The sequence below is a fragment of the Lemur catta genome, chromosome 2 (assembly GCF_020740605.2).
Source record: "Lemur catta isolate mLemCat1 chromosome 2, mLemCat1.pri, whole genome shotgun sequence".
Lineage (NCBI taxonomy): Eukaryota > Metazoa > Chordata > Mammalia > Primates > Lemuridae > Lemur > Lemur catta.
The window spans coordinates 750,439-774,653 of record NC_059129.1 but is presented as its reverse complement, the minus strand read 5'-3'; the positions used below and the strand labels follow the sequence as shown (position 1 = coordinate 774,653).

Genomic DNA, 24,215 nt, shown 5'->3' with positions numbered 1-24,215 from the left:
CGTGGGGGGGAGGCCAGACGGGCGGCACCACGCCCCTCCCGTCCTGCGGGCCACCCTTGGCTGTTATAACAACTCACCGACAGGCTGAGACTACGCAGGACTCTCCTGCAGGAGTCTGGGCCTCTGGCTTGTCTCTGGTTAACAGACTTCCTTATCTTGAAACATTCCCAGCCTGTCCTTTAACAAAGAAGCTTCATTTCTTAACCAATTACAAATCAAAGAGTCTCTAAGCCCACCGCTAACGCGTGAGCCCCTGCTTTGAGACGTCCCCACCTTCTCAAGCCAAACCAATGTCCACCTTCCATGTATTGATTCACAAGTTCACGTGTAATTCCCCCTCCCTGAAATGTGTAAAACCAAACCCTGACGCCGCAGCCAGTCCACGTGCTCAAAGCTTCTGGGCGTGGCTCCGGGCCATGGTCCGCAAATTTGACTCAGAATAAACCTTTTTAAACTATTTTACGGAGTTTAGATTCTTTTCTGCTGACAAAACTATTAAAGAACTCTTGGATGAATGGAGGAAATATAACTAAAATTAGAGAATTTTTAAAAAATGATAAGAACACTACTTATCAGATTCTATAAAATACATTTAGAGAGTGTTTTTATTTAAAAAGAAAACAAAAACAGGGTGGGGACAATGGTGCACGCCTGTCATCCCAGCTACTCAGGAGGCTGAGGCGGGAGGATGGCTGGAGCCCAGGAGTTGGAGGCTGCAGTGAGCTGTGATGAGGCCACGGCACTCTAGCCCAAGTGACAGAGTGAGATTCTATCACAAAAAAAAAAAAAAAATTCCCAGCTCAAAAAGCTTGGAAGAAGAAATAAGTATATCAATGTAAAGCATAAAAAAGGAAATAATTAAATAAGAACACACATTAATGGGATAAAGAACAGAAAAATAGTAGGCCTAATTATAATAATAAACTAAAATCCTGGTCTCTAAAAAAAGAGATAATCCACTAGTTAATTGAGAAAAGAGCAAATCAAATATGTAAATAAGAAATAATAAGAGGAAAAATTATGAAAACAAAAGACATTTTTTAAATCCTGAGCAACTACTTTGCAGCAGCCTCTACAAGTAAATTTGAAAACCTACATGAAACAATGTTCTAGGGAAAAGCAGTGGACCAAACCGACCCTGCAACAGAGAGAAAACATAAACAGATCCCTCTCCATAGAAGAAATAAAGCTATGGAGGAACCATCCCGCCAAAACAACAGAGAACAAAACAGGCCCAGATAGTTTCACAGATAAATTCTGCCAGAATTTCAAGGACAAGACGGTCTCAGAGCTTCACAGATTACCCCACAACATGGAAAATGAGGGAACGTTTTAAATTTTTTATAACACAAGGATAACACGGACATCGAACCATGAGAAAATCAGTGTAAAAGAAGAAATTTACAGGACAATATCACATGAATACTGATGCAAAAGTACCAGGTGAAATATTGGCAAGAAGAATCTGACACCACAGTGAATAATATGCCACGACCAAGTGGGGTTTATTCCAAGCAGCCCAGGCTGGTTCATGCTGGGAAATCCATGAGTCAAATCCTCTGTATTGATAGAGCTAAGGAGAAAAATCATGATCATCTCCATAGATGCAGAAAAGGCCTTTGACAAAGTTTATGCCTATTATTGATAAAAATATAAACAATAGTGAAAATAGGAATATATATGTAAATATGCTCCTTTTCATTAACCCACACCTTGCTGAATAAGAAAATGCTGGTATCATCTCCCTTAAGAGCAGGAATGAGTGAGTCAAAGCATCCTGCACCCCGAGATGCCCCGAGGACACGGGAAATCAGCTGGGACCACTGCCTCTTTATTTCATTTACACGTAAATGTAAATAGCCACGTGTGACTACAACATGGGGCAGCTCAGGACTAGAGTAGCAGTGGGGAAAAATCTACCTCAAACAATAGGTGAGTTCAGTAAGGAATAGTATAAAATTAGCCTACGTTAGTCAACAGGCTTGACATGCACACGGAATAAGCCGTCCGAGGATGGAACGGCAGGGACGCTCCCACCACGAACAGAAACAAACAGGATAAAATATTTAGGAGTAAACCTCACAAGAACCGTGCAGAAGTCATTATTGGGATAATGAAAGAATTCTGAATATAAATCAAGGATTAGATAATACGCTGTATCGATGTTAACTGGGGTGGGAGAATGATGTGATACATTGTATCGATGCTAATCCATGTGTTCCGACACATTGTATCGGTGTTGACTCGGGCGGTGTGGGAGCCCCACCCCCATCTGTAGGCAACGCGGCTGCATCAACAGCACCCTGGCTCGGCGCACTCCCTGGGAAGGATAAGGCGACTATGATGAAATGTTAACAGTTGGGTGATCTGGGCAAAGGAACACCGGCATTCGTTGTACTATTTTTGTAACTTTTCCCTAAGTCTGAGATTATCTCAAAATAAAAAAGGCAAAGAACTTAATTACAAACGCCCATAGACACGGACCCAGCCACTCCCCCAGGAGCCCCGTGCCCGGCTTAGACAGAGAAACCCGCTGCTTGTGCCGGGTCCCGGCTACCGCCTTCCAAATTCCTCCCGTGGCTGAGCGATGGCACCTCGCTGTGGCGGCTCCTCACGGTGCCCCGTTAAGAGCTGGGCAGGTCAAGTGCACCGATGTTCGGTGACCCCTGACACACGCTGTTGGAGAAGCAAGTAGAGCAGGTGTCTTGGTCCGTCTGTGCTGCTACAACAAAACGCCCGAGACCGGCTAATTTATCAAGAATAGAAGTTTTTTTCTCTCAGTTCTGGGGGCTCAGGGAGCCTAAGACCAAGGCCCCGCAGGTTTGGGTCTGGTGAGGGCTGCTCTCTGCCTCGGACGCAGTGCCTTGGGGCTGTGCGCTCACGCGGCAGCCGGGCCGCTGTGACGCCTCTTTCCCGAGGACCTTGGTCCCACTGTCAAGGGCTTCGGCACTTCGAGGCCCCTCTTAACACCATCGCACCGGCAGCTCCTGGACTGGGGGGACACATGCGAACCACAGCAACACGCACACGGAGAGAGCAGACACCGTGCGGGGGGCCTGGGCATCCGTGTGCACAGACAGGGCCGCTCCAGGACACGCAAGAGCAGGGTGGCGGCCAGACCTGGGGCCGGGGCTGGGGGCCCTGGGTGGGAAATGACTCACTTTTGTGCAGATTCCTAAACTATGAGGTGGCACAGCTGGACCCTGTCTCGGGCTGAACTGTGTCCCCCCAAAGATATACAAAGTCCTGTCTCCCACACCCCCAGGTCTGACCTTATTTGGAAGTAGGGTCATTGCAGACGATCAGCTAAGATGAGCAGGAACTGTCCTCCCCGCAGGTGGAGGACAGCAAGGCCTCTGGACACCTGGATTTCAGACTTCTGGCTCCCAGGCCTAGAAGGTGACACAGGCAGCTTGTGGTACTTTCTTAGGGTCGCCCTGGGAGACTCACACGGACCCTCAAAACAGACACAGCGCATGGGTCTGGGCCGGGTACAGTGACTACGCACAGCGTCACGGGGTTGGGGGACAAACCCACAGTCCGAGGGGCGGCCAGCCCTGCCTGGAGGCCGGGGAGGCGGCACTGTCCCCCTGCCTGGATCCGTTCAGGGGATCCAAGCTTTCCCTGAGCTGTCGCAAGGAGAAACCACCTCTGGCTTGTTAAATGCAAATGTGGAGTCTTTCAAATGCTAATGCGGATGCGCAGGAAGCCTCCAAGTAGGAAACAGGATGAAAGGACGGCAGAAAAGCCTGTGGCGGAAGGAAGGGGGAAGATCAGAGAGAAGAGGGTGGAACAGAGGCAGGACACGGGCCAGGAGGACAGTCAGGTCCAGCGCCTGCGGTGCTGCGTCCGCACAGCAAACGCCATGTCCACACACCTGAAGGTCCGGGGGGGGTCCTGAGGGGCAGCGAGGATGGCCATAGCTTGCCACACACCAGCCACCGCCTACATCTCTACACAGATGTTCGTATTCCAAGGTCCCCGACGCTCTTACCCCCAGTACCCAGAGGAGTAAACTGAGGCACAGCGACATGCCTTTGTCCCGCAGCAGTTGGTGGTAGAGCTGACGGTCGGCTCAGGGCGGGCCACACCCTCATGCACACGGGTCCCTTGGCCTCCTCTTGGTCACTCTGAGCAGGGGAGACAGAGCAGCTCTGGCCCTTCCTCTTCCTTTCTGGAATGTTCAGTCCTAAAGTGGGATGGAGCAAGGCAGGCGTCCTCACGGAGTGACGGAGCCACAGAGCCCGGAGGAGGGCAGGATGACACTCAGCTCCGTGACTGGAGCCACGAGGCCGGGGAAGATGCAGGCTGGTCACACAGATTCGTTTCCATGGTGATTTTGCTGTGACCTTCGTCTAAGGGTGTGGCGAGCACCACCCCTCCTGCACGGAGACAGCCCCAGAGCCCAGCGGGTGCGGGCCCAGGGGAGAGGCCCGGTGACTCGCTCGTGCACCAGGGCAGAGACTGGCCCAGGCAGTGCCGGGAGGGTCACCCAGGGCCCCTGCTGAGGCCATTTTTCTCTCTTTAAGTGTGAGGCTGTCACTGGTCTGTTGTCAGAAAGAGCAAATGTCCCTAAAGAGAAGATATGGGGACAGGATGAGGCCAGTCCAAGAACAGCCCTTGTCGGGAGAAGCCCCCGCCCACCCCCAGAAACCGGGGGGCCGAGGGTGGGCTCCTCACACGTTCTGCCTTCCAGGTAGTTCTCAGAGGCGTTAAACAGGCTGAGTGGCGTGACCGTCTTGGGGCTGTCCCGCACCACGGACACAGCTGGCGAGTCCCCCTAAAACCTGGCACCAGCATGGGCCAGCGTCACCCGCTCACCCGCCTGGTGGGACTAAAGCCCCTCACGGAGAGGCGGCCCTGGCGGGGGTGGTGCAGGCTGGATTCTGGGGAGGAGGCTCCACGGGCCGCGGGGGCTGTGCCCACAGCGGGGAGGTCGGCCCGAGGCTGCACCCCAGGTTCATCTGCCCACGGCCACCTGGTGTGATCCCAGCTCAGCTCTTCTCTGTGTGTATTTTTTCTGGACCCCAACCCATGGACTTTTCTGCATCCTCTTTGAGATAAAAATCAAATCTTTAGAGGCCATCTCCAAAAACCACAGAGTGGCTGGAATTAGATAAAAATAAAGCTTGCCCGTTTCCTCTCGGCGCTTCCTGCTTGTCTGAAACGCGATGAGTCAGCAGCGCCTTCGGCCAAGCGGGGGCTCCTGGGGCCCCTCAGCCTCCCGCAGAGGCCAGGATGGAGGCCACGTCGTCCCAGCACGTGGCGGCACGGGAGGGGGACAGTGGCCAGACCTGCCAGCTCAATGCCAACACACACGTGTGTACGGAGTCTCCCGCTGGGGGGAGAAACATTGCTGAGGCACCAAAGACGCTGCACAGTGTCCCCCAAGTCCACGTCTGCCCGAACGTCGGGTGTGACCTTACTGGAAACAAGGTCCTGGCAGATGTAACCAAGGTGAGGTCACCTGGATCAGGAGGGGCCCTAATGCAAAGGCGGTATCCTCGTCCTCAGTGCTTCTCCCACGGCTAAGAGGCTCCGGGGCCGACAGTCCCCGCCTGCCCCATGGCACTAGTCTCTCCCGTGGCTCCGCAGAGCGACCGGTGACTTGCAGCGGGGCAGGGTGGGGTGGGAAGAGCCTCTTCGCAAGATCTCTCCATAGACGCCGCTTTGGTTTCCTTCTTTGCACCCCAGTTTCCAGATCACTCTGTTCCAAGTTCCTAGAGACGCTGGGTTGTTGCCCGGATCCTTTGCTGGCAGGTTACAGATGGGACCTTCCATCAGCACGGCATCGTTCGGTCCGGTGCATGTCACCCGACACAGCATGCCGGTGACGCCGTCTGTAAAGGATGTTTTCATACCAGAATCACGTGGACCTTGCGCTGCCCGAGACTCCCAGAAAGTTTACTCTGCGCCTAAGTAGTTAACGGTCCGTAAACGGGCACTCAATGCCCTCTCGGGGTCGGGGTCCTTTTAAAGTCTGTAAGGAAGAACCACTCGTACCCACCTGTCTCACAAGTCTGGGAACGTGAGTGTCAGGTTTTCACACAGTAGGGCCGCCCTTCGTACGCCGAGCACACGACTCGCTCTACCTCAGAAGGCCCCGCCGAGGAGGGCCAGCCCGACCCCGTCACACGTGAAGTGACACGTCCCCACAGACCAAGCTTTTCCAACCTGAAATCCCAGAATCCCAAGTTGAGGACAGATCCTCACCACAAAGTTTCCGTTCGCTTCTTGTCAATACCGTTAGTGCCGTGTGCGTGGCCCCCAGTTAATAGACACTTGCGTGGAACAGGGTGGGGGTCCTTGGCAGAGACCCCGGGAGGACCGAGGCAGAGCCTGCAGCCAGGCGGCCGCCTGCCGGGGGCAGCAGGAGCCACGGGGGGGCGGGGGGGGGGGGCTGAAGCCCTCCCTGGGCCTGCGGGAGGAGGCCCTGCCCCCCACACCTGGGTTCCAGAGCCTTGGGGGGCGGGGGGTGGGCTCTGCTGTCCGTGGTGCGAGGTCACAGCAGCCAGACACTGATCCACTAAGGTTCCCCACTTTGGCATCAAACCACCCAAACAGGCGCCCTGACATTACTTCACTTGCGATGTCATTTTTTAAAGAAAATTCCCTTTGCGAGCACGGGGGGCCCCCTGCCTACGCTTCTTCAGGCCTGACACCCCCTGGCCAGGAGCCCGGGAACCAGGCCAGCGCCGGCCACACTGACCATCGTGGCTGTGCCGCGGAAGCTGTTTGTGGTAATAGCTGGAGGCACTTCCTAAAGCCCCGCGGAGCTGGTTGTTCACACGGCCCAGAGACAGACAGGCTGGGGCCTCGGGCGGCCTGGCGACAGCTGGGAAGTGGACTCTGGGGGAAGTTTTGCGTCTGGGTGCAGACTCCTCCCCGGCTCACCTGCAAAGCTGCAAGCCTCCTCCTGGCCCAGAGCCTCGTTTGTATTCAAAAAGAGAAGGTGGTGCGATGTCGTCTCCTCTGACAAACACCACGCTGGCATGTCGAACGCAACATGAACGTTCCTCAATCCGCAGGGGGACAGCCGCGCAAACGTGCATTGGCCCCTGGGCCTTTTCCTGGGATCGCGGTGGGTGCCCACCGCCCTGAGTCTGCCGCAGAGCGATTCACGGTGGGGGGAGCCCCCACCCGAGATGCACGCCCACCCGTTCAGGCGGCCTCTGCCTTTGACCTCGAGAAGCAGGCAGATCACCCGCACGTCACAGAAGGGACCCCTCGGGACACGCTGGAACACAGCCCTCAAACAGCTCGACGCTGGGCTGCCACATGCTCCAAACACGCCACTCCTAGACAAGTGCCTGGGCAAAGAGAAAACCTACGTCTGCACAAACACCGGGGCACAGACGTCCCCAGCAGCCCTGGTCCCCACGGCAGCAGCGGAAGCCACTGTGTCTGTCCACAGGTAAATGGATGCACAGAACATGGCCTGTCCATACGCCGGAACATTGTATGGGCGTGAGGGGGCGGAGGGACTCCAGCCTGTCCCCAAAGACAAGCTTTGGGTCCCAGTCATGGTGCCTGTGGCACAAGGGGGAGGGAGGAGTGTCCGTGAGCACGTGTGCCATGTGCATGGGCTATGTGCACACATGTGCTGTGTGCATGTACTGTATGTGTGCCACATGTATGTGCTGCTGTGTGTGTACCCACGTGCTGTGTGCACACGCTGTATATGCACATGTGCTGTGTGTGCTCTCGTGACAAGGTCCAGCTGTGTGAGCCGAGGCCAGCAACTTCCTTTCTTGTACCTCAGTTTCCTCATTTGTACAACAGGGACCATCCAGCATGTCCACCTGTCAGCTCTGGGGACCGAACTAAGAAGACGCCTGCAGAGGGTCCCAGAGGATCCCAGAAACGGGACCACATGTCTGGCCACTGCAGCTGTGGACGCCGGCCCCGGCCAGGCCGCTCTGGGCCTCGGGGTGCAGCCAGGGCGCGGCGCTGGTGAGTGGGTCCCCAGAACACCCTGGCGCGGCAGCCGCTCCTCCCCAGGGCGGGATCCTGCCGGAGCGCGGCCGCCCGCAGGGCAGCTCTGCAAACATGTGCAGAGGATGCGTGTTGAAGCCCACCAGCCCGCGAGGAGCCGTGCGCAGAGAGGCAGAAAAGAGAGACGCCGCGGAATGGCCCTGGCGCTGAGAACGGACCACAGAGCAGGTGCAGCCCAGCCTGAGCCCAGGACGGCGGGTGGGAGGTTCGCGGGCCGGTGGGACGAAACCCCCTCAGCGCCTGCTGCAAGGGTCTCAGCACAGTCCTCCCAGACAGGAGCAGAGCCAGGCCGCGTCCAAAACCCACCTGACATGAGCACACGCACACATGCCAACACACGGGCACGCGGGCAGAGACACACGCACACGCACACGCACACGCCTGTGCGGCTGCCCCTCGGAGCCCTCCCCTCCTTGGCCTGCTGTATTTTGAAATGGCTTTTACATCTTCTAAATTAAAAGCCAGACGTCCCCACCCTCTAAAGCAGAAACCTGGCAGATTATTAGAATAACAGCAGATCCTAAAACAGCTCAGCGCTGAGTGACGTCTGGAACAGGGCTGCCGGTGAGACCCGCCCCCTGAGCCGACTCACTGTGTTCCCACGTGTGTGTGCACATGTGCGTGTGCATGTGTGTGTGCACGTGTGCATGTGCTGCAAGAGGGGGGCTCTGCCTCGGCTCTGTCCCAAGGAGCATTAAGTGAGCCGCAGATGCAGTTTAAAGTCTCCGGCAGCCGCATCTGAAAAGTGAAATGAAGCAGGTAAAATTAATACTATGTTTCATTTAACCCGACACATATAACACATGCCTGTTCCACCACGTAATCAATATACCAGGTCCCTAATCTGCTATTTTCCTTGCGTTTTGTGCTGTCTTTGCATCAGAGGAGCATTCTGCACTCATGGCCCCGTTACAGGGCTGGGTGGTAGCAGGCGGCGGGGCCGTGGCAGGCAGCGAGGCTCGGGGACACAGCAGGAACCTGTGATCCCAGCCACCCCTCTGTGTCCACAGTCTCGCCCTCGGCCGGGCCCCTCCTCTGCCGGCCCCAGCCCCACACCGGCCCCCGAGGACAGGGAGCGTCCCTGCCTGCTGCGGCCCTCAGGCGCTGTGCCCGGCCGGGAGCCACGGGGTGAGTGTCGGTGGAGCGACCGGTAAGTGGACGAACACGCAGGCGAGATGCCCAGCGACAGCCACAGGCCCCAGCCGAGGACCAGGGGTCCAGAAGGGCCGTATGGCCGCACCTCTCAGCCTTCAACCTGTGTCCCAGATCCACAGCCCCACATGTTCCAGAGGATTCTGGCAATGTCATCTCGAAATGGCATCAACACCTTCCGTCAGCTGCAGAGACAGCTCGGACGCGGGAGCAGGCAGGGGAGGGCGGAGGGACGGCATCCCCGGGCGACACGGGCACCACAGCAAGACAGGGGCCGAGGGAGAACCCGAGAGGCGTCTCTGTCCCTGGAGGAGTCAGTCTGGGCTCCTCCTGTTCCAGGGCACGACGAGCCGTAGACGGCCACCACACTGCGTGTCAGGCACGGAAATCTGCTGCCACCCGGCTCCTGCCACCCCTGCGGTGCCGACCCCCCCACCCAATTAATGTCACAGGCCTCGCGACACGGGGCGTGACTGTCCCAGACGCGCTCAAGGTCCCTGCTGAACAAACCACGTGGAATCTAATTCCAGAAACCGACCTCGGGGCTTCTGAAGCCCAGCCTGTCCTTGGCGGTTTGAATCCACCGGGGGACAGGGACGGCTCAGTGCAGCCCAAGCGCCAGTGTTCGTTCGGGGGTGGGGCTCGTCCCTTCTGCCACTGACGTGGTGAGAAACAACATCTGAGTTTACAACTCGCGGGCCACACGTGGGCACGGCCAACAGCAGCCTGTGGGAACCAGCTCTGCTAAGCAGCGGCGATTTGGGCAAACTCTTGCTTCTGTTGACGGATGAGGGGCAAGTCGGCCACCCCGGGAAGAGAGAGAACGTGGCAGGGGAGGAGACAGATGAGGAATCTGACTGGTTCCTTTTGTGCAGCGAAAGGTCTCGCGGCTTCCAGCCTCACCGGAGGGACTCGCTCCCACTCACGCCGGCGGCACCCAGAGCGGGGCCGGCCCAGGCCTTAAACAGCAGAATAAAAGCAAAATCACACATGAAATAAAAGCAAAATCGCACATGAAATAAAAGCAAAATCACACATGGAATAAAAGCAAAATCGCACATGAAATAAAAGCAAAATCGCACATGGAATAAAAGCAAAATCGCACATGGAATAAAAGCAAAATTGCACATGGAATAAAAGCAAAATCGCACATGGAATAAAAGCAGAGAGGCTCAAAGGAAGCGACCTTACGCAACAGCTTTTAGCGAACAAACATTCTCAGAGACCTGCAGGGACCTGGGAAGAAAATCACAGGTTTTAGGCGAGAACTGGGGTGGGGGTGGGGCCGACAGCGGCATCTGATTTTATCTGGCTCCTTTCCAACAATAAAATCTAATCCATCACTTTCTCTGGGTGAAGGCTCTTAATGAAAATTTAGAGAGTGCGACTGAAATTTAGAATTCTCGGGGGACTCTCCTGGGACGCTGTCTCGCAGCCACGCACGGCTCACTCCGGCCCAGCCCGCCGGAGACAGTGGCCACGTGTGAAGCTGGGGGAGGGGGTTGTAATTTGGCTCTGGGACCACTGTGCCCCTCGCCATGTCAGGAAACTGTCCCCAAAAACGAGGCCAAGTGCTGACGTTCCACCTCCTCCAGGCAGGGCAGCGGGCCGGCCCTGGGACCCAGGGTGGTTTGTGGCTCGCGTGGGACAGGAGGCAGCCGCCGGGCCTCGGCTCCGCGTCTCAGAGCAGCACGTCTGTGCACCGCACATCTGCCGCTGGTCCGCCGCTGGCCCGGAGGGAGGAATTCTGCTCCGCCCTGGGCTTCCTGCGGACTCTCACACTGGGAAGGACAAGCCTAACCGGATTTGGGGAGCGCAGGGGTCTGGGGAGAGGGTCAGGGACGAGGCTGCTTGGTGCTGGCCGGTAAGAAACGGGGTTTTGTGAAGCAAGCAGGGATCGGCAGCCAAGCGCCCAGGCTCGGCTCGGGGGCCAGACGAGAGGCCGGGCGACGCTGCCCTCCAGGGACACGGCGCAGCGCCAGGGATACTGGCATCGGGGCGGAGGTCAGGGCGGCCTTCTCTCGCCCTGGGTCCTCACAGGTGGACGCTGATCCCACCGTGGGGCCCGGCCCTCCTGACCCCACTAGAACTAATGATCTCCCACAGGCCCCTCCTCCAAATGCTGTCCCCAGATCAGGACTGTGAATGGGGGTGGGGGACACACACGGCCGTCCACAGCCAGGGCACCTCCCACCGCGTGGCTTTCGTGTCTGGCTTCTGTCGTCTGCATCACATTTCAAGGCCCCCCATGTTGTAGCAGGTGTTGGTTCTTCCTCTTCACGGCCGTGTCATATTCCACCGTGCGGATGGACCCATCCACTCACCGGGCCGTGCACACCTGCACGGCTCCCACCTCCCGGCTGCTGTAAACGACGCTGCTGTGAACATCTGCCGACAACCGTTTGTTTGTGTCCCTGTTTTCAGTTCTCTGGGGTCTAGACCTAGAGGCAGAATGGCCGGGGCACACGGTGATTCTGCACTTGGCTTTTCGAGGAGACCCCAGACTCTGCCGCCGCGGCTGCACCTTCGCATCCCGCCAGCCATGCATGGGGCTCCGGCTTCCCCACGCTCACCGCACTTGCCGCTTCCCACCCGCTTTATCATCACGACCCGGGCGTGTGGCGTCGTGCTCCCTCCCTGTGGCTCTGACATGCTGGAGACCGTGTCACATCCTGGGCCCCCACACGTACAAGGCTCCGACGGCCCCTCCCAGGGTGTGGGTGCCCGGCCGTGAGGGTCACAGGGACTCCAGCGCCGGCCCCAGAGGAAGTTGGGCCGTTCAAGGTGGCAGCACCTTTGGTCAAAGCCGCCTAACACAGACCTGGGAACAGGGGCAGGGGCCTCGGTATTCTAATGATCTCTCGGGCGTTCCACTTTTAAGGGTCTTCTTGGACCAAGGATATTCTATTTTCTAATCATCACCCAGGATATTTTATTTTCTCCTGGGAAGAAATGGATCCCAATCACCCCAGAGCACGAGGAATGACCCAGAGGCCAGCTTGGCCACAAGCCGGCATAACGTAGAACAGTGGCCGCTGCTTCCAAACCACCACAAGGCTGGCCCACCACAACCCTGAATCCTGTCCAAACCCTCCTGGAAAGGACTTCAAGAACCAAATTTCGCCCTCATGCAAAGAGGAAAAGAGGTTGCCACACAAGCTGGACAGCAGAGTGAGACCAGACGGCACCACCAACCCTAAAATAGTGGCAGAAATCAGACGCAAACGCCGCCTTCTGCCGGATTCTGAGCAGCACCACCATGTCCATTCTCTGCATGGCGGGCCTGCGCGTCTGCCCACGGTTCACAGGCGATTGGGACTCGTTTCCGCAAAAGCGGGGGCCACATAACTCCCACAGACGCGCTTCCAAGCACAGGAGCCGCGCGGCAGCACTTCGGGTTTTACATCTCCTCCGTGCTCAGGCCCCTCTCCCTGAAAAACCGGCACGATTTAAAAGGAGCCACTGAAAATTCAGAGACCGTTTTCCGTGTCTGCACGGAATGTGGGTGCGGCCCCCACACTCGCGAGCGGGAAGCGAAATTTCTAAGGACAAACGTTCCGGGTCTTTCAGCGTCCAAGCGCCGCCTGCACTTGGCGCAGAGGGCTCGGGTGTGCATGGCCGACTGCAGGCCGGGCGGCTCCACGTCCTTCCAGACACCGGAAGTTCGGCAAAGCCGACTGCACCTGGTGCCACAGCCAGCCCTGTCCCCCAAGGGTCTGGACGCCAGGGACTCACGCGGCAGCAGAAACCCTCGTCCTCCTGTGGCTGCGGTCGCCACCCTGGCAAGGGCGTCCCCGGCCCCAGGGGTCCTCGCTCCAGGAAGAACCGGCAGTGCTGGCACAGGGGGCCTCCCCAGCCAGGCCCTGGCCCAGAGTTCAGGCTGTGTGCAGCGAGGGCCACAACAACTTCCTCTGGCGGAAGCCATCCCACCAATTGTTTCCTGAGGGTCTGCTGTGCGTCCGCCCACCTCCGTACCCATCTCTCCTGGTGACTCGGAGCAACCGCGGCTGTGCTCAGGGCGTCCGGTACGTTGTTGTGAATAATAACTGCTCAGAGTTCCCTCCTCCTGCATGAAGAGGAACAAACGCCCTCCCCGCTCTCCAGAGATGCTTGGAAACGCATGGCCCAGAGGTCTTGTCGATCCAACAAGCCCTGGGGCACAGAGGGCCTCCCCCACCCCTCGCCCCGCAAGCGAGTCCTTCCGTGACTCCGCCCTCATCCTCCAAGTCGTCCTCGCTGTTCGAGTACACACAGCCTGTTCCTAAGTGGGACCCACCAGCACATTCTTTTATAGGTGACTATTTTCTCATTTAAGGAAAATGACTCCAACGAGGTGAAAGGGAACATTACAACAGGACAGCCCCACGTGCATTCCATGCCCACTCACGTGGCTCTGTGAGATGGTGTCGGGCATCCTCCGGCTGTGGCCAGGCAGCAGCAACAGCTCCTGGACGAGGTGCAGCTAAGACAGTGAGGCCTACACGTCACCACAGTCACCACCACAGTCTTCACCATCGTCCACACCATCATCACCACCACCATCACCATCATCATCACCACCACCACCACCATCACCATCATCACCACCACCATCACCACCACCACCACCATCACCACCATCACCATCACCACCACCATCACCACCACCACCACCACCATCACCACCACCACCACCATCACCACCACCACCACCATCACCACCATCACCATCACCACCACCATCACCACCACCACCACCATCACCACCACCACCACCATCACCACCACCACCACCACCACCACCATCACCACCACCACCACCACCACCACCACCATCACCACCACCACCACCATCACCACCACCATCACCATCACCACCACCACCACCACCACCATCACCACCATCACCACCACCACCACCATCACCACCACCACCACCACCACCATCACCACCACCACCATCACCACCATCATCACCATCACCACCACCACCACCATCACCATCACCATCACCACCATCACCACCACCACCACCATCACCACCACCACCACCATCACCATCATCACCACCATCACCATCATCACCACCACCACCACCATCACCATCACCACCACCACCATCACCACCATCACCATCACCACCATCACCACCACCATCATCACCACCATCACCATCACCACCACCATCATCACCATCACCACCACCACCACCACCATCACCATCACCACCACCACCACCACCACCATCATCACCACCATCACCATCATCACCACCACCACCACCATCACCATCACCATCACCATCATCACCACCACCACCACCATCACCATCACCACCACCATCACCACCACCATCATCACCATCACCACCATCACCACCACCATCACCATCACCACCACCATCACCATCACCATCACCATCACCATCACCACCATCACCACCACCACCATCACCACCATCACCATCACCACCACCATCACCACCACCGTCACCATCATCACCACCACCATCATCACCACCATCACTATCATCATCATCATCATCACCATCATCACCACCACCATCATCACCATCACCACCATCACCACCACCATCACCATCACCACCACCATCACCATCACCACCACCATCACCATCACCATCACCATCACCATCACCACCATCACCACCACCACCATCACCACCATCACCATCACCACCATCACCATCATCACCATCACCATCACCACCACCACCATCATCACCATCACCACCACCACCACCACCATCATCACCTCCATCACCATCATCACCACCACCGTCACCATCATCACCACCACCATCATCACCACCATCACTATCATCATCATCATCATCACCATCATCACCACCACCATCATCACCATCATCACCATCGCCATCACATAGTCTTCACCATCATCACTGTCACCATCATCACCATCACCGTCGCCATCATCTTTGGCTGACATGTTGCTGCCCGTGAGCCTCTCTATGCATCGTCCAGCCCTCACACCCTGTGAGGTAGGAGCCACTGACCCCAGTTCCCAGTGATGGAACCAGGCACAGGGCTAAGGCCATACTGCCAGGAGGTGACACCACCAGAGTGTGAACCTGGGCCTCGGATCTGGCTTCAGAGGAAGCCGTGTCCCCGAGACCAGGCTGCAGCAGGCTCGCAGGCGCTCGGGCGGCGGGGGCAGCCTTGCTTCCTTCCCTGTTTCTGACGCAGGGAGCTCTGACCCCTGGGCAGGGAGTGCGGCAGCCCGTGTCCTGCACAGCAAAAGCCCCCCAACCCCCTGGGGAGAAAGGAAGGGACACGCGGTGTTGAAATAGGAAGGCCTGGCCCGTGTGGAGCACCCACACCTGAAGCAGTCCAGAGATGCCCAGCTCAACCTTCGGTTTGCTTTTCTGCAGACGAACCAATAAAGTTCAGTTCCTGGGAGCAGGGCTGCTCTGTCCTGCTTTGGGTGCTAGAGGAAGCCTAGCTGGGGAGGCCGGGGCGAGGGGCGCAGACAGACTGAGGTTGGCAGGCAGCCGCGAGCCCACAGAAGAGCGTCAAGAGACTCTCAGCAAAGGCAGCAAGGAACAGCGTGGTCACATCCTGCCCAGGCCACGTGGGGCTGCCTCGGCCTCGGGTCTGCAGACGGGGTGTGTAAAACTGCCCATCAGCCTGCGTCTGCAGAACCACAGGGAACGGGGGCTCATTAAGAACGTCTATTAAAAGCCAGGAGACTCCGTCGTCACTCAGCTTAAGACGTGTCAGCGGAGAATGAAACCGAATGTGCTTTTTCTAGGGGAGGAAACAGGCTTTTGCTCAAACCAGTTGTCACCAGGGGTGACCAGGCGGGGCCCAGACAGGGACGGCCAGGGGTGGGGCCAGAGGGCTCCGGTCTGCCAGCCCCTCACCGCCAGCCCCAGCGTCTGCCAGGCCGCGCTGCACACCACATGCATGTTCACCCCTCCCGCCCTTGGCAGGAGCTGGAGCTCCGAGACCCACGGGGCTGTGAGCAGACCCACCGTTGTCACCTAAAGCACCCTCGGCCCTGCCGAGCTGCTCTGTCTCACCAGGAAGCACAGAACTGGGGTCCCCAAACCCCCATCTGGACCCCAAGGCGTAAACCACGTAAAAGCAGCCCCTTGAGGGGCAAGGTGGGGGCAGCACGAGGAACCCCCTCCGACCGGGAAGGAGCCCTCCAGAAAAGCCAAAGCGGGTCCTGGGGAAAGGTGGCCTGAACGTGCCTCTCCCTTAGCCCTCCTCGAAGAGTGGCCCCAGTGGGCACAGGGCAGCTGGCCTGCCTGCCGGGTTGTGGGGGACCAACAGGGCTGAGGCCTGGGCAGAGAGGCCAGAACACCTGACCCTGGACAGGGTCCAGCCACCGGAGACAGAGAGCCCCTCGCCAAAGCAGGGCCTCAGCGCGCCCTGACACCCAAGCCTGCAGGGCAGGACAGGTGCACCTGGCCCCCCGCCCCTGCCCACAGCAAGGGGGCACGGCAGGTGTGGGGGGTTCTGCACCCCCACCCGGTGCTCAGCCCTCTCTGGGAACCCCCATCTCCCTCCGCCCAGCTCTGTGCTCAGCTTCCAGGCCCGACCCCACGCGGCCCCCGGCTCAAGGCTGCTCCCCCTCCCCCTCCCCCTCCGCCTCTCGGGCACCAGCTGCCCCTGGGGGCCAGGCGGGAAGGGCCCACCCTCGCCCTCACCCTCCATGTGTCGGGGCACAGGCACCCGCAGGGGTGCGCAGGGGCCCTCCTGACCCTGCGAAGAGCAGGACAAACTCCAGCTGAGAGACTTCTACGAAATCCCCGCCCAGCCCTCCTCAAAACTGCCCAGGTCGTCAAAACCAAGAGAAGTCTGCGGAACTGCCACCGCCCAGAGACGGAACGCCACACGGTGCCCGGGGCGGGGACCTTGGGGCAAAGGCCGTGGCACAGCCGAAGAAACCCAGGTGAAGCGCCGACTTCAGCTGATACTGAGGCGTCGCGGGCTCAGGGCTGTGGGGACCCTGCCATGGCAGCACGTCGGTGGGAGGGGCGGTGCGGGCAGAGGGGACGCGGCCCCGTCTGCTCAGCGCTGTGAACCCACGGCTGCCCTAAAAGGGCAGGTGACAGTAGGACATTCTCCATGACGACACCAGCCCTGTGTCCCACGGACCCCAAGGGGGTCTCAGCCCTCGAGCCAGTCTGGCCCCGGCCCAGGTGGACGACACGCGCCTGCCTTCGCGGATCCCGTGTCCCGGGAACACCCCAGGATCTGGACCTCGGCGAGACGGGACGGGGACCTTGGCTGCCAGAGTGGCCGTGACTGTTAAGCGGCTTCTGTCCCAACTTCCTCGTCCTCAACCAGAAGCTGAAACAGCCGCAAACCGGCGTCTCGCGACTGCACAAGGCGGCTCGAAGCGTGTCCCAGAAACCTTCCCGGGCGTCCGCGAAGTCACGACTGTTCTCGTAATACCGCTAAGAACCAGTTCGCTTCCCGTTCTCTGGAAAGAGTGGGTGGAATGTTCTGGAGGCCCCAGGGCCGCAGAGGCGAGTGCAGACAGGTGTGCACAGGTGGAGCGAGGCCTCCTCCTGCTCCTAGACATTTCGCAGGGAAATAGAGCCGCTTTTCATTAAAATGTGACGTTCGTGTGCCTTGGATTTATTGTTATCTTTTTAACTGAAAAAGTAACATTTTGAAACATGCTCCCTCTACAGCTCTGATAGGGACACTGGGCGCCACCGTCCCAGAAGCAAGGGGGCGCTGAGCCCAGAGTCAGGAGCTGGGCGCCTGCAACTGTCCTGGCTCTGGGTTGCGAGGACCCTTCCGGAACCGGAGCGGCGATCACATGGGCCTGTGGCTCCCTCCAGTGGTGACAATGGGGATGGCAGCACAGACTCGGCCGGGAGACCCTAGGCGGGATGGCGCGCCTGACACCCGCTGGAACCCTGCTCCACTGAGTACGGCAGGGGCGTCCCCCGGGCACTGCTGGCATCTGGGGCTGGCCGTTCTCTGTGGGGGACCGTCCCTGCCGTGCAGGGCTACCAGCAGCTCCCCGGGTTCCATCGACCAGATGCCTGTGGCACCCGCCGCTGTGACGCCCAGAAATGTCTCGACTTTGGCCAGTGTCCCCTGGGGTGCGAGACCACCTCCTCTGAGAGCCACGGGTCTCCAGCGTGGCCAGGACAGTGACAGGAAGGCCAGGCGCCCCAGCGGAGCATGCACCCCGTTGGTCGGGACATCGGTGCTCTGGCGCCTTGTCCCGGCCAATCTGGGCTCCCGGCCTGGCCTCTCCCCACCGCAGGGGCAGGCGGGGGCCGGGGGGCGGTGGACGCGGGGACCTCAGGGCGGCGAGAGAAGAGAGGCCGTGTCTGCACAGTCACCCCCACACCAGCAGCTGTGGGAACAGCGGCAGTGGGAGGGACGCATGGCTCTCAGCTGGGAGGGGCCTGGGGGCTCCCTGGGGTCCACGTGGCCCCGGCCTGGACTGCACCCAGGGCATCTCCTGGCAGCCCCTCGCCTCCCACCCCGCGGTGATGCTGGCTCCCACCCCGCACCGCTGCATCCCCCCATGGTACATGCCCCTGCCTGCCCCATGGCACCATCGGGGGCTTCCGTGTGCTCCCCCCCCACACAAACAGGCGGCAGCCTGCTTGCCCAGCGTGGCATCCGTTCAGCTGTTCCTTCCCTCGTGGGCCCCACGCCAGCCCGGGCTGCCGGTTGCTCTCCTGAGCCCACCTGCCCATCACGAAAGGGGCTGCTGGCCAGGTGCCGTGTCTGTGCCCTCTGGGTCCGGTCAGCCCTGCCCCTTTCCGCCCTCCCCACGTTCAGGCTTAATGGACACAGGGGACACAGAGGCAGCCGCTCCTGTGGGGGAGACGTGGAAGTTCCTCGCAGCGGAGTCTTTGTCTGCAAGTCTGTGGTGGCCGCCAGGCAGCAGCTCACACCTGCAATCCCAGCACTTTGAGAGGCCCAGGGAGGATCAATGGAGCCCAGGAGTTCAAGACCAGCCTGGGCAACATATCAAGACCCTGTCAGTACAAAAAATAAGGGAAAAAATTAGCCGGGCATAGTGGTGCATGCCTGTAGCCCCAGATACTCGGGAGGCTGAGGCAGGAGGATTGCTTGAGCCCAGGAGTGTGAGGTTGCTGTGAGCTAGGCTGATGCCTCAGCACTCTAGCCTGGGCAACAGAGCGAGACTCTGTCTCAAAAAAAAGATAAGTGACCAAGGTCCTTGCCTTTTGCTGCACATAAGATAATATCTGACAGGGTTGGTGACCGTGCATCTGTGACCTGCAGCCAGATGAACGCTTACACCTAAACCTTGATGTGACAGAGCCTGCACCGTCCGCGCGAGCGCCGTGAGCCGGAACACTGCCGCAGTCGGCCGGGACGCTGGGAGGGCTGCAGGCCTCAGCCCCTAGTCCTCAATAAAACTAGCCCCGACTCTGTAAAAGCCTGGCTTTTTTCTCTAGTCAGCAGTTCCTGGGACATCCTAACGTGGCATGTTTGGGAGATGCTGCCAGGGACACCTCACCCTGTTGGCTCCACGTCCTGGATCCACCAAGCCTGCCCCACACCCCTCCCTGGCATTGCTTCAGTCCAGGCCTCTGCCGGGTCCTTCTGGACGCCCATCAAAGCCTCTGCTAATCCTGAAGGTCCAGGGACCCCAGGGGGTCCAGAATTGGGCATCCCAGAGACAGGCTCCATGGACAAAACTATCGGCAAAAATCTCACTGCGTCTCCTGGCCTTCTCAGGGCACACGAGGAGCCCCTTCCTACTCACACAACCCCCGAGTCTCCCTCCCTCCATCCTGTTAAATAAAACCTACCCGGAGGCCACTGGTGGGGACCCCGCGCCCGCTCCAGGCCCCACAGACCAAACCGGACTTGCTCCTGCTGAAGTTCCGCGTCACCAAAGCAAAACTAAGCTGCTTGTCTGACCTTCGGAGCCAACAAACGGCCAACCCCAGGCAGCCAGGGCTAGGTGGGGACGTCCCTGCTTTAACCGGGGCCAGGACAGCAACTCTGGGATGACCCCTCGCGTTAGGGTCCCCGCGTCCTCTTTCCTCAGCCCTTCTCGGTCCAGAAAGTCTTGCCTGATTCTAGAATCACAAATAAAGCCAATTAAAATCTTTCAATTTGCTGTCATTGTGTCTCGTGACAAGTCTCTGCATCTGCTGATGGGGAGGAGACCAGGTGTCCTGGGCGGGACACGTCCCCAGGCCGCCCACACCCTGCCGGTCTGTGGCCGGTCTGTGGCCGGGACAAGCGGGGACAAGCGGGGACAAGCGGGGTGTCCCGGGGGAGCGCCGGGCCCGGCCTGAGGGCGGGGAGGGGCCGCGCCCGCGTCACACCCCGCGGGTTCCGAGCTCCACCGGCCCGAGCCCGCCGCCTGCCGGCCCCGCTCCGCGGCCGCTCAGCGGGTCCCAGCGAAGCCCCGTCGCTGCGCGGACCCCGTCCCCGCACCTGCGCCTGCCCCGAGACCTCACGGGTGTGGGGACGGCGGGGTCCCAGGACGGACGGGCAGGTGACGGGCAGGTGCGGACGACAAACCGACCACAAGGGGGCGGGGCCTCCTCCCCGTCCTCTGATTGCACAGGACCTGCGGCTTTCTGTCATCGAGACATTCCACAGTCCTGACGCTGCAGACAACCGAGAGCGGTGCGCACGGCTCCCGCGCACGGCACGGTGTCCGCGACCGCGATTGATGATCGCCAGGTACACAGCGACCGGCTTAGCCCTCCGTGCCCGATTCCAACATGGCCGCCTGGGGCACGACCGCAGCCCGGGCCGTCGCTGCCCGACTCCAAGATGGCTGAGCCGCGCGCCCACCCCGTCCCCTCCGACTTTGACCCGGAAGTGATCTCTCAAGGCGGAAGTAGACCGGCCAGGCGCCTCAGGAGGTGGAAAACTTGCGGGCGCCGTGGCCTAGGGCCTCCGTGGTCTGGAGGACGCCCTGGGGGCCCCGCCGCGGTCCCGTACGTGGCCTGGGGCCAGCCCCTCCCATTCCCTGCCTCAGTTTCCCTACCTGTAAGGCGGGTCAGCGCGAGGAGCAGAGCCCTGTGCAGCACCTTTGCCGTCCGTGTCTCCAAAGCCCCCAGGCGCGGGCGGAAGCGAAGGCGCGGGCCCGACGGCCGCGTGCACGCGCACACCTGGCGGCTCCGCACACCTGAGGCCCCGCCCGCGGGTCTGGCCTAATCGGGAGAGGCAGGGAGGGTCCCCCGCGCAGAGGGTCGCGCTGAGCCCCGGGGCTAAGCTGTGGCCAGGGCACTGCAGACTGGGAGCAGGCGCCTGCGGGGTGAGCGGCGGGAGATGGCCCAGGGCCACGGTGGACGCCATCGGGTCACCCGGACTCCGCCGCTGCACACTGTGCACACGTGCGGGAGCTCAGCTCGGACCCCAAACCTATGAAAGCAAATGGCGGGAGAATAGCGAGGACAGGGGACAATTGCAAAGGCCTGTGGCAGAGGGAGCCGGGAACTGGCAGGTCAGGGCCTCATCCTGGGCACATGGAGAAGCCTTTTGAGGGTTTAAACTGGGGGGAACGATGCTATTTTGCAAAGATAACTCTGGCCGTTGGATCTGGGAGACCTGTCGGAGGTCACGGTGGCTCCCAGGACGGTGGAACTGGGGCTGGAGAGAAATGGGTGGTCGGAGTGCCGTGGGGGTGGGAACTGCTGGCCTAGAGGAAGGATTGTCTGACGGGGAGAGGGGAGGGTGGCTCCCAGGCGCCAGGCATCCTGTGACAGGCAGCAATTCAAAGAGAACTTGGAGGCCGAACTCCGACAGCCAGTGCTGGAGAGGCGGCAGTTGAAGGTGTCTGCAGTGCCGAGGATGTAAACGAGGATGTAAACCTGTGTGTCGTCGGCGGTGGGGTGGCCCCAGAGGGAAGAGTCCTTTTCTCGTTGTCAGCCAGTCTGGGTTGGTCGTGACCTCGTACTGAAGGGGAGCAGGGCACCCACGCCAGTGCCTCAGCCCCGACACTGCTGTTTCACTCACACGAGTTTGCGGGGGCCATTCTGGAGGAAGCTACACCCCCACACAGGTGGCTGTGCGCCCCCTCTGCCTGCCCGTGCCCCCACGAGGGGCCCGGCTGGCCTGGAACCCGCTGGAAGGCCCTCACCGAGCCATCTGACTTGCGGCTCAGGGATACAGACATTAAATGCTCTCCATTTCATTTGATGGTTTCCATCATGGACACATTTTTTCAGACTTTTGTCATTTAGAAATGCTTTTCACTGTAACCACAATTCTGCAAAATACCATCACAGTGGATGCCAGAAACCTTCCCCGGGCCTTGGTGTTCTTTGTGACGTGGATCAGCCGGGTCCTCAGTCGTGTGTCTAGTAGAGGATTTTCAAAATTCCTGCCTCAAGGCCAAATTTGTAATAATTGGCCTGCTAGTTTTCCCTGCTCTTTCCTGTTTCGGGCAGACGAGAGTGAGGCGATGCTTCCTCTGGCCAGACAGAGCACAGTGTCACCAGCGCTGCCACTGCACCTGGGACAGGCTGAGCGTGGCTCAAGTCACAGTGACTGCTCTGCCCATTTCTAGTGGGCTCTGGCTCCAAGGTCACATGCCTGTCTCCAGAGGAGCTGACTGCTGACCCTGTGCCACTCCCAGGTTATTGGTTATGCTAAGGCTAAATTTCCCAAAAGAAATGCACAGATTTCAGGCACATCTGCTGAGTGAGGACGGTGAGCGTGTGTGCTCAGGCTCCCGGCACGGGCTCCATCACCAAGGAGCCTCCGGCCCCCTCTCCCCACCTCTGGGATTCCGGTTGCCGTCATTCTCCCCCACATCGGATGACAGACCCCCCCCTCCCCCAGGGAGACTTAATTCAAGAGGGATCAGTCCCCTCTACACGGCCTGGTCTGGAAGAGGGGTGAAGTCCCTGGTCCCCAGGGAGACCCCTGCTCCCTGCAAAACCCCAGCCAGGTTTTGGGGCATCAGGGAAGGTGCAGACGCAGCAACATCCGCAGGAAGCGGCTCTGTCCTGCTTGCTCCTCCAGAGACCTGCGGGCACGGAGGCGTCTGCAGAAGGGCTTAGTGGCAGCCGCCCTGCCGTGCTCATGCCACCGAGCGCCTGGAGGCAGCTGTGCAGGAGGCCAAGTCCCCGCCAGGAGCCTGCGCACCTTGGGCCTGGTCGTGCTCCTGGTCTAGGGACAGGCTGTGTCGGGGTGGCCCCCCCTGCCCTCCCTACAGCCCCAGCCACACTCGCGCACCCACACTCACCTGGGCTCTCTCGGGGACGTCCCCCATTTCAGCTGGAGTCTATTTCCAGGCATGTGGATTCTCCTCGGTCACTGGGGGAACCTGGGGCTGGCGATCAGGCTGGGCGGGTGGGAGACCACGAGCACAGACCCCTGCAGGGCTCCCAGGCTCGTGCCAGCCTAGCCTTAGACCCAACCCAGGCTCCGGGGCTGTCCCCAGCCCAGAGGCAGCAGACACACGGTGGCGTGACCCTGCCTCTGCCCCACTGGCCCCCTTTTTGGGGTTCGTGTGTCTGTTGTGGGGGTCACGTGGGGTGCTGGGCCCCGCCCCTTGGTTGGGGTGGATGGTGTGGGGCCCCCTTGAGCACCGTGTGAGCCTCAGCAACCAGGAACAGCGGCTGTCAGCATCTTTCTGTCCCTTGTGGTGGTGGGAAACTGGGCCGCTTAGTGAGCCGCTACCTGGAGGTCTGATGGTCACCCAGGCTGGGAGTGGGCAGGGGACGCTGGGCCTTGGCCATGCGGGTGCCCCCCATGTGGGGGTGGCATGGCCCCCAGCAAGTGGCCTCGTCTGCACAGGGGCTCCTGGTCAGCCCAGGGGCAGCTCTGGCGTCTGGCGGCTCCTCACACCCGTCCGCCAGTCAGACGAAGGAGCCTGGGGCTGGGTGAGGCCCTGACCCGGGACCGGCCGCTCGGCCGCCCCGCAGGGCAGGCCCAGGAGTGCCGGTGGGCCGGGGAGCGACTGCTCCGGGCTCCGAGAGGCCAGCCTAGGAGCACAGTGTGTCCCACGGTTCGTGGCAGGTGAGTTCCGGGGACAGGCCTGCGTCCCGACGGAGCCGTGGCCTACCTGGCACAGTGAGGAGTACGCGTCTGCGCCTCTGCTGTCCTCAGGCAGAGCTGGACCTT

The 24,215-nt window shown here is 59.8% G+C and overlaps 1 protein-coding gene across 1 annotated transcript; it reads right to left on the bottom strand.

Moving 5' to 3' along the window:
- Nucleotides 1-12,110: 12,110 nt before the first annotated feature.
- LOC123631429 lies at nucleotides 12,111-13,698 on the bottom strand. Its single transcript, XM_045541050.1, has 2 exons — nucleotides 13,535-13,698; nucleotides 12,111-13,213 (listed from the first exon to the last, which is right to left on the bottom strand). Exons 1-2 carry the CDS (start codon nucleotides 13,559-13,561, stop codon nucleotides 12,548-12,550), a joined length of 693 nt encoding a protein of 230 aa, XP_045397006.1. The 5' UTR covers nucleotides 13,562-13,698; the 3' UTR covers nucleotides 12,111-12,547.
- Between the last annotated feature and the right edge of the window lie 10,517 nt (nucleotides 13,699-24,215).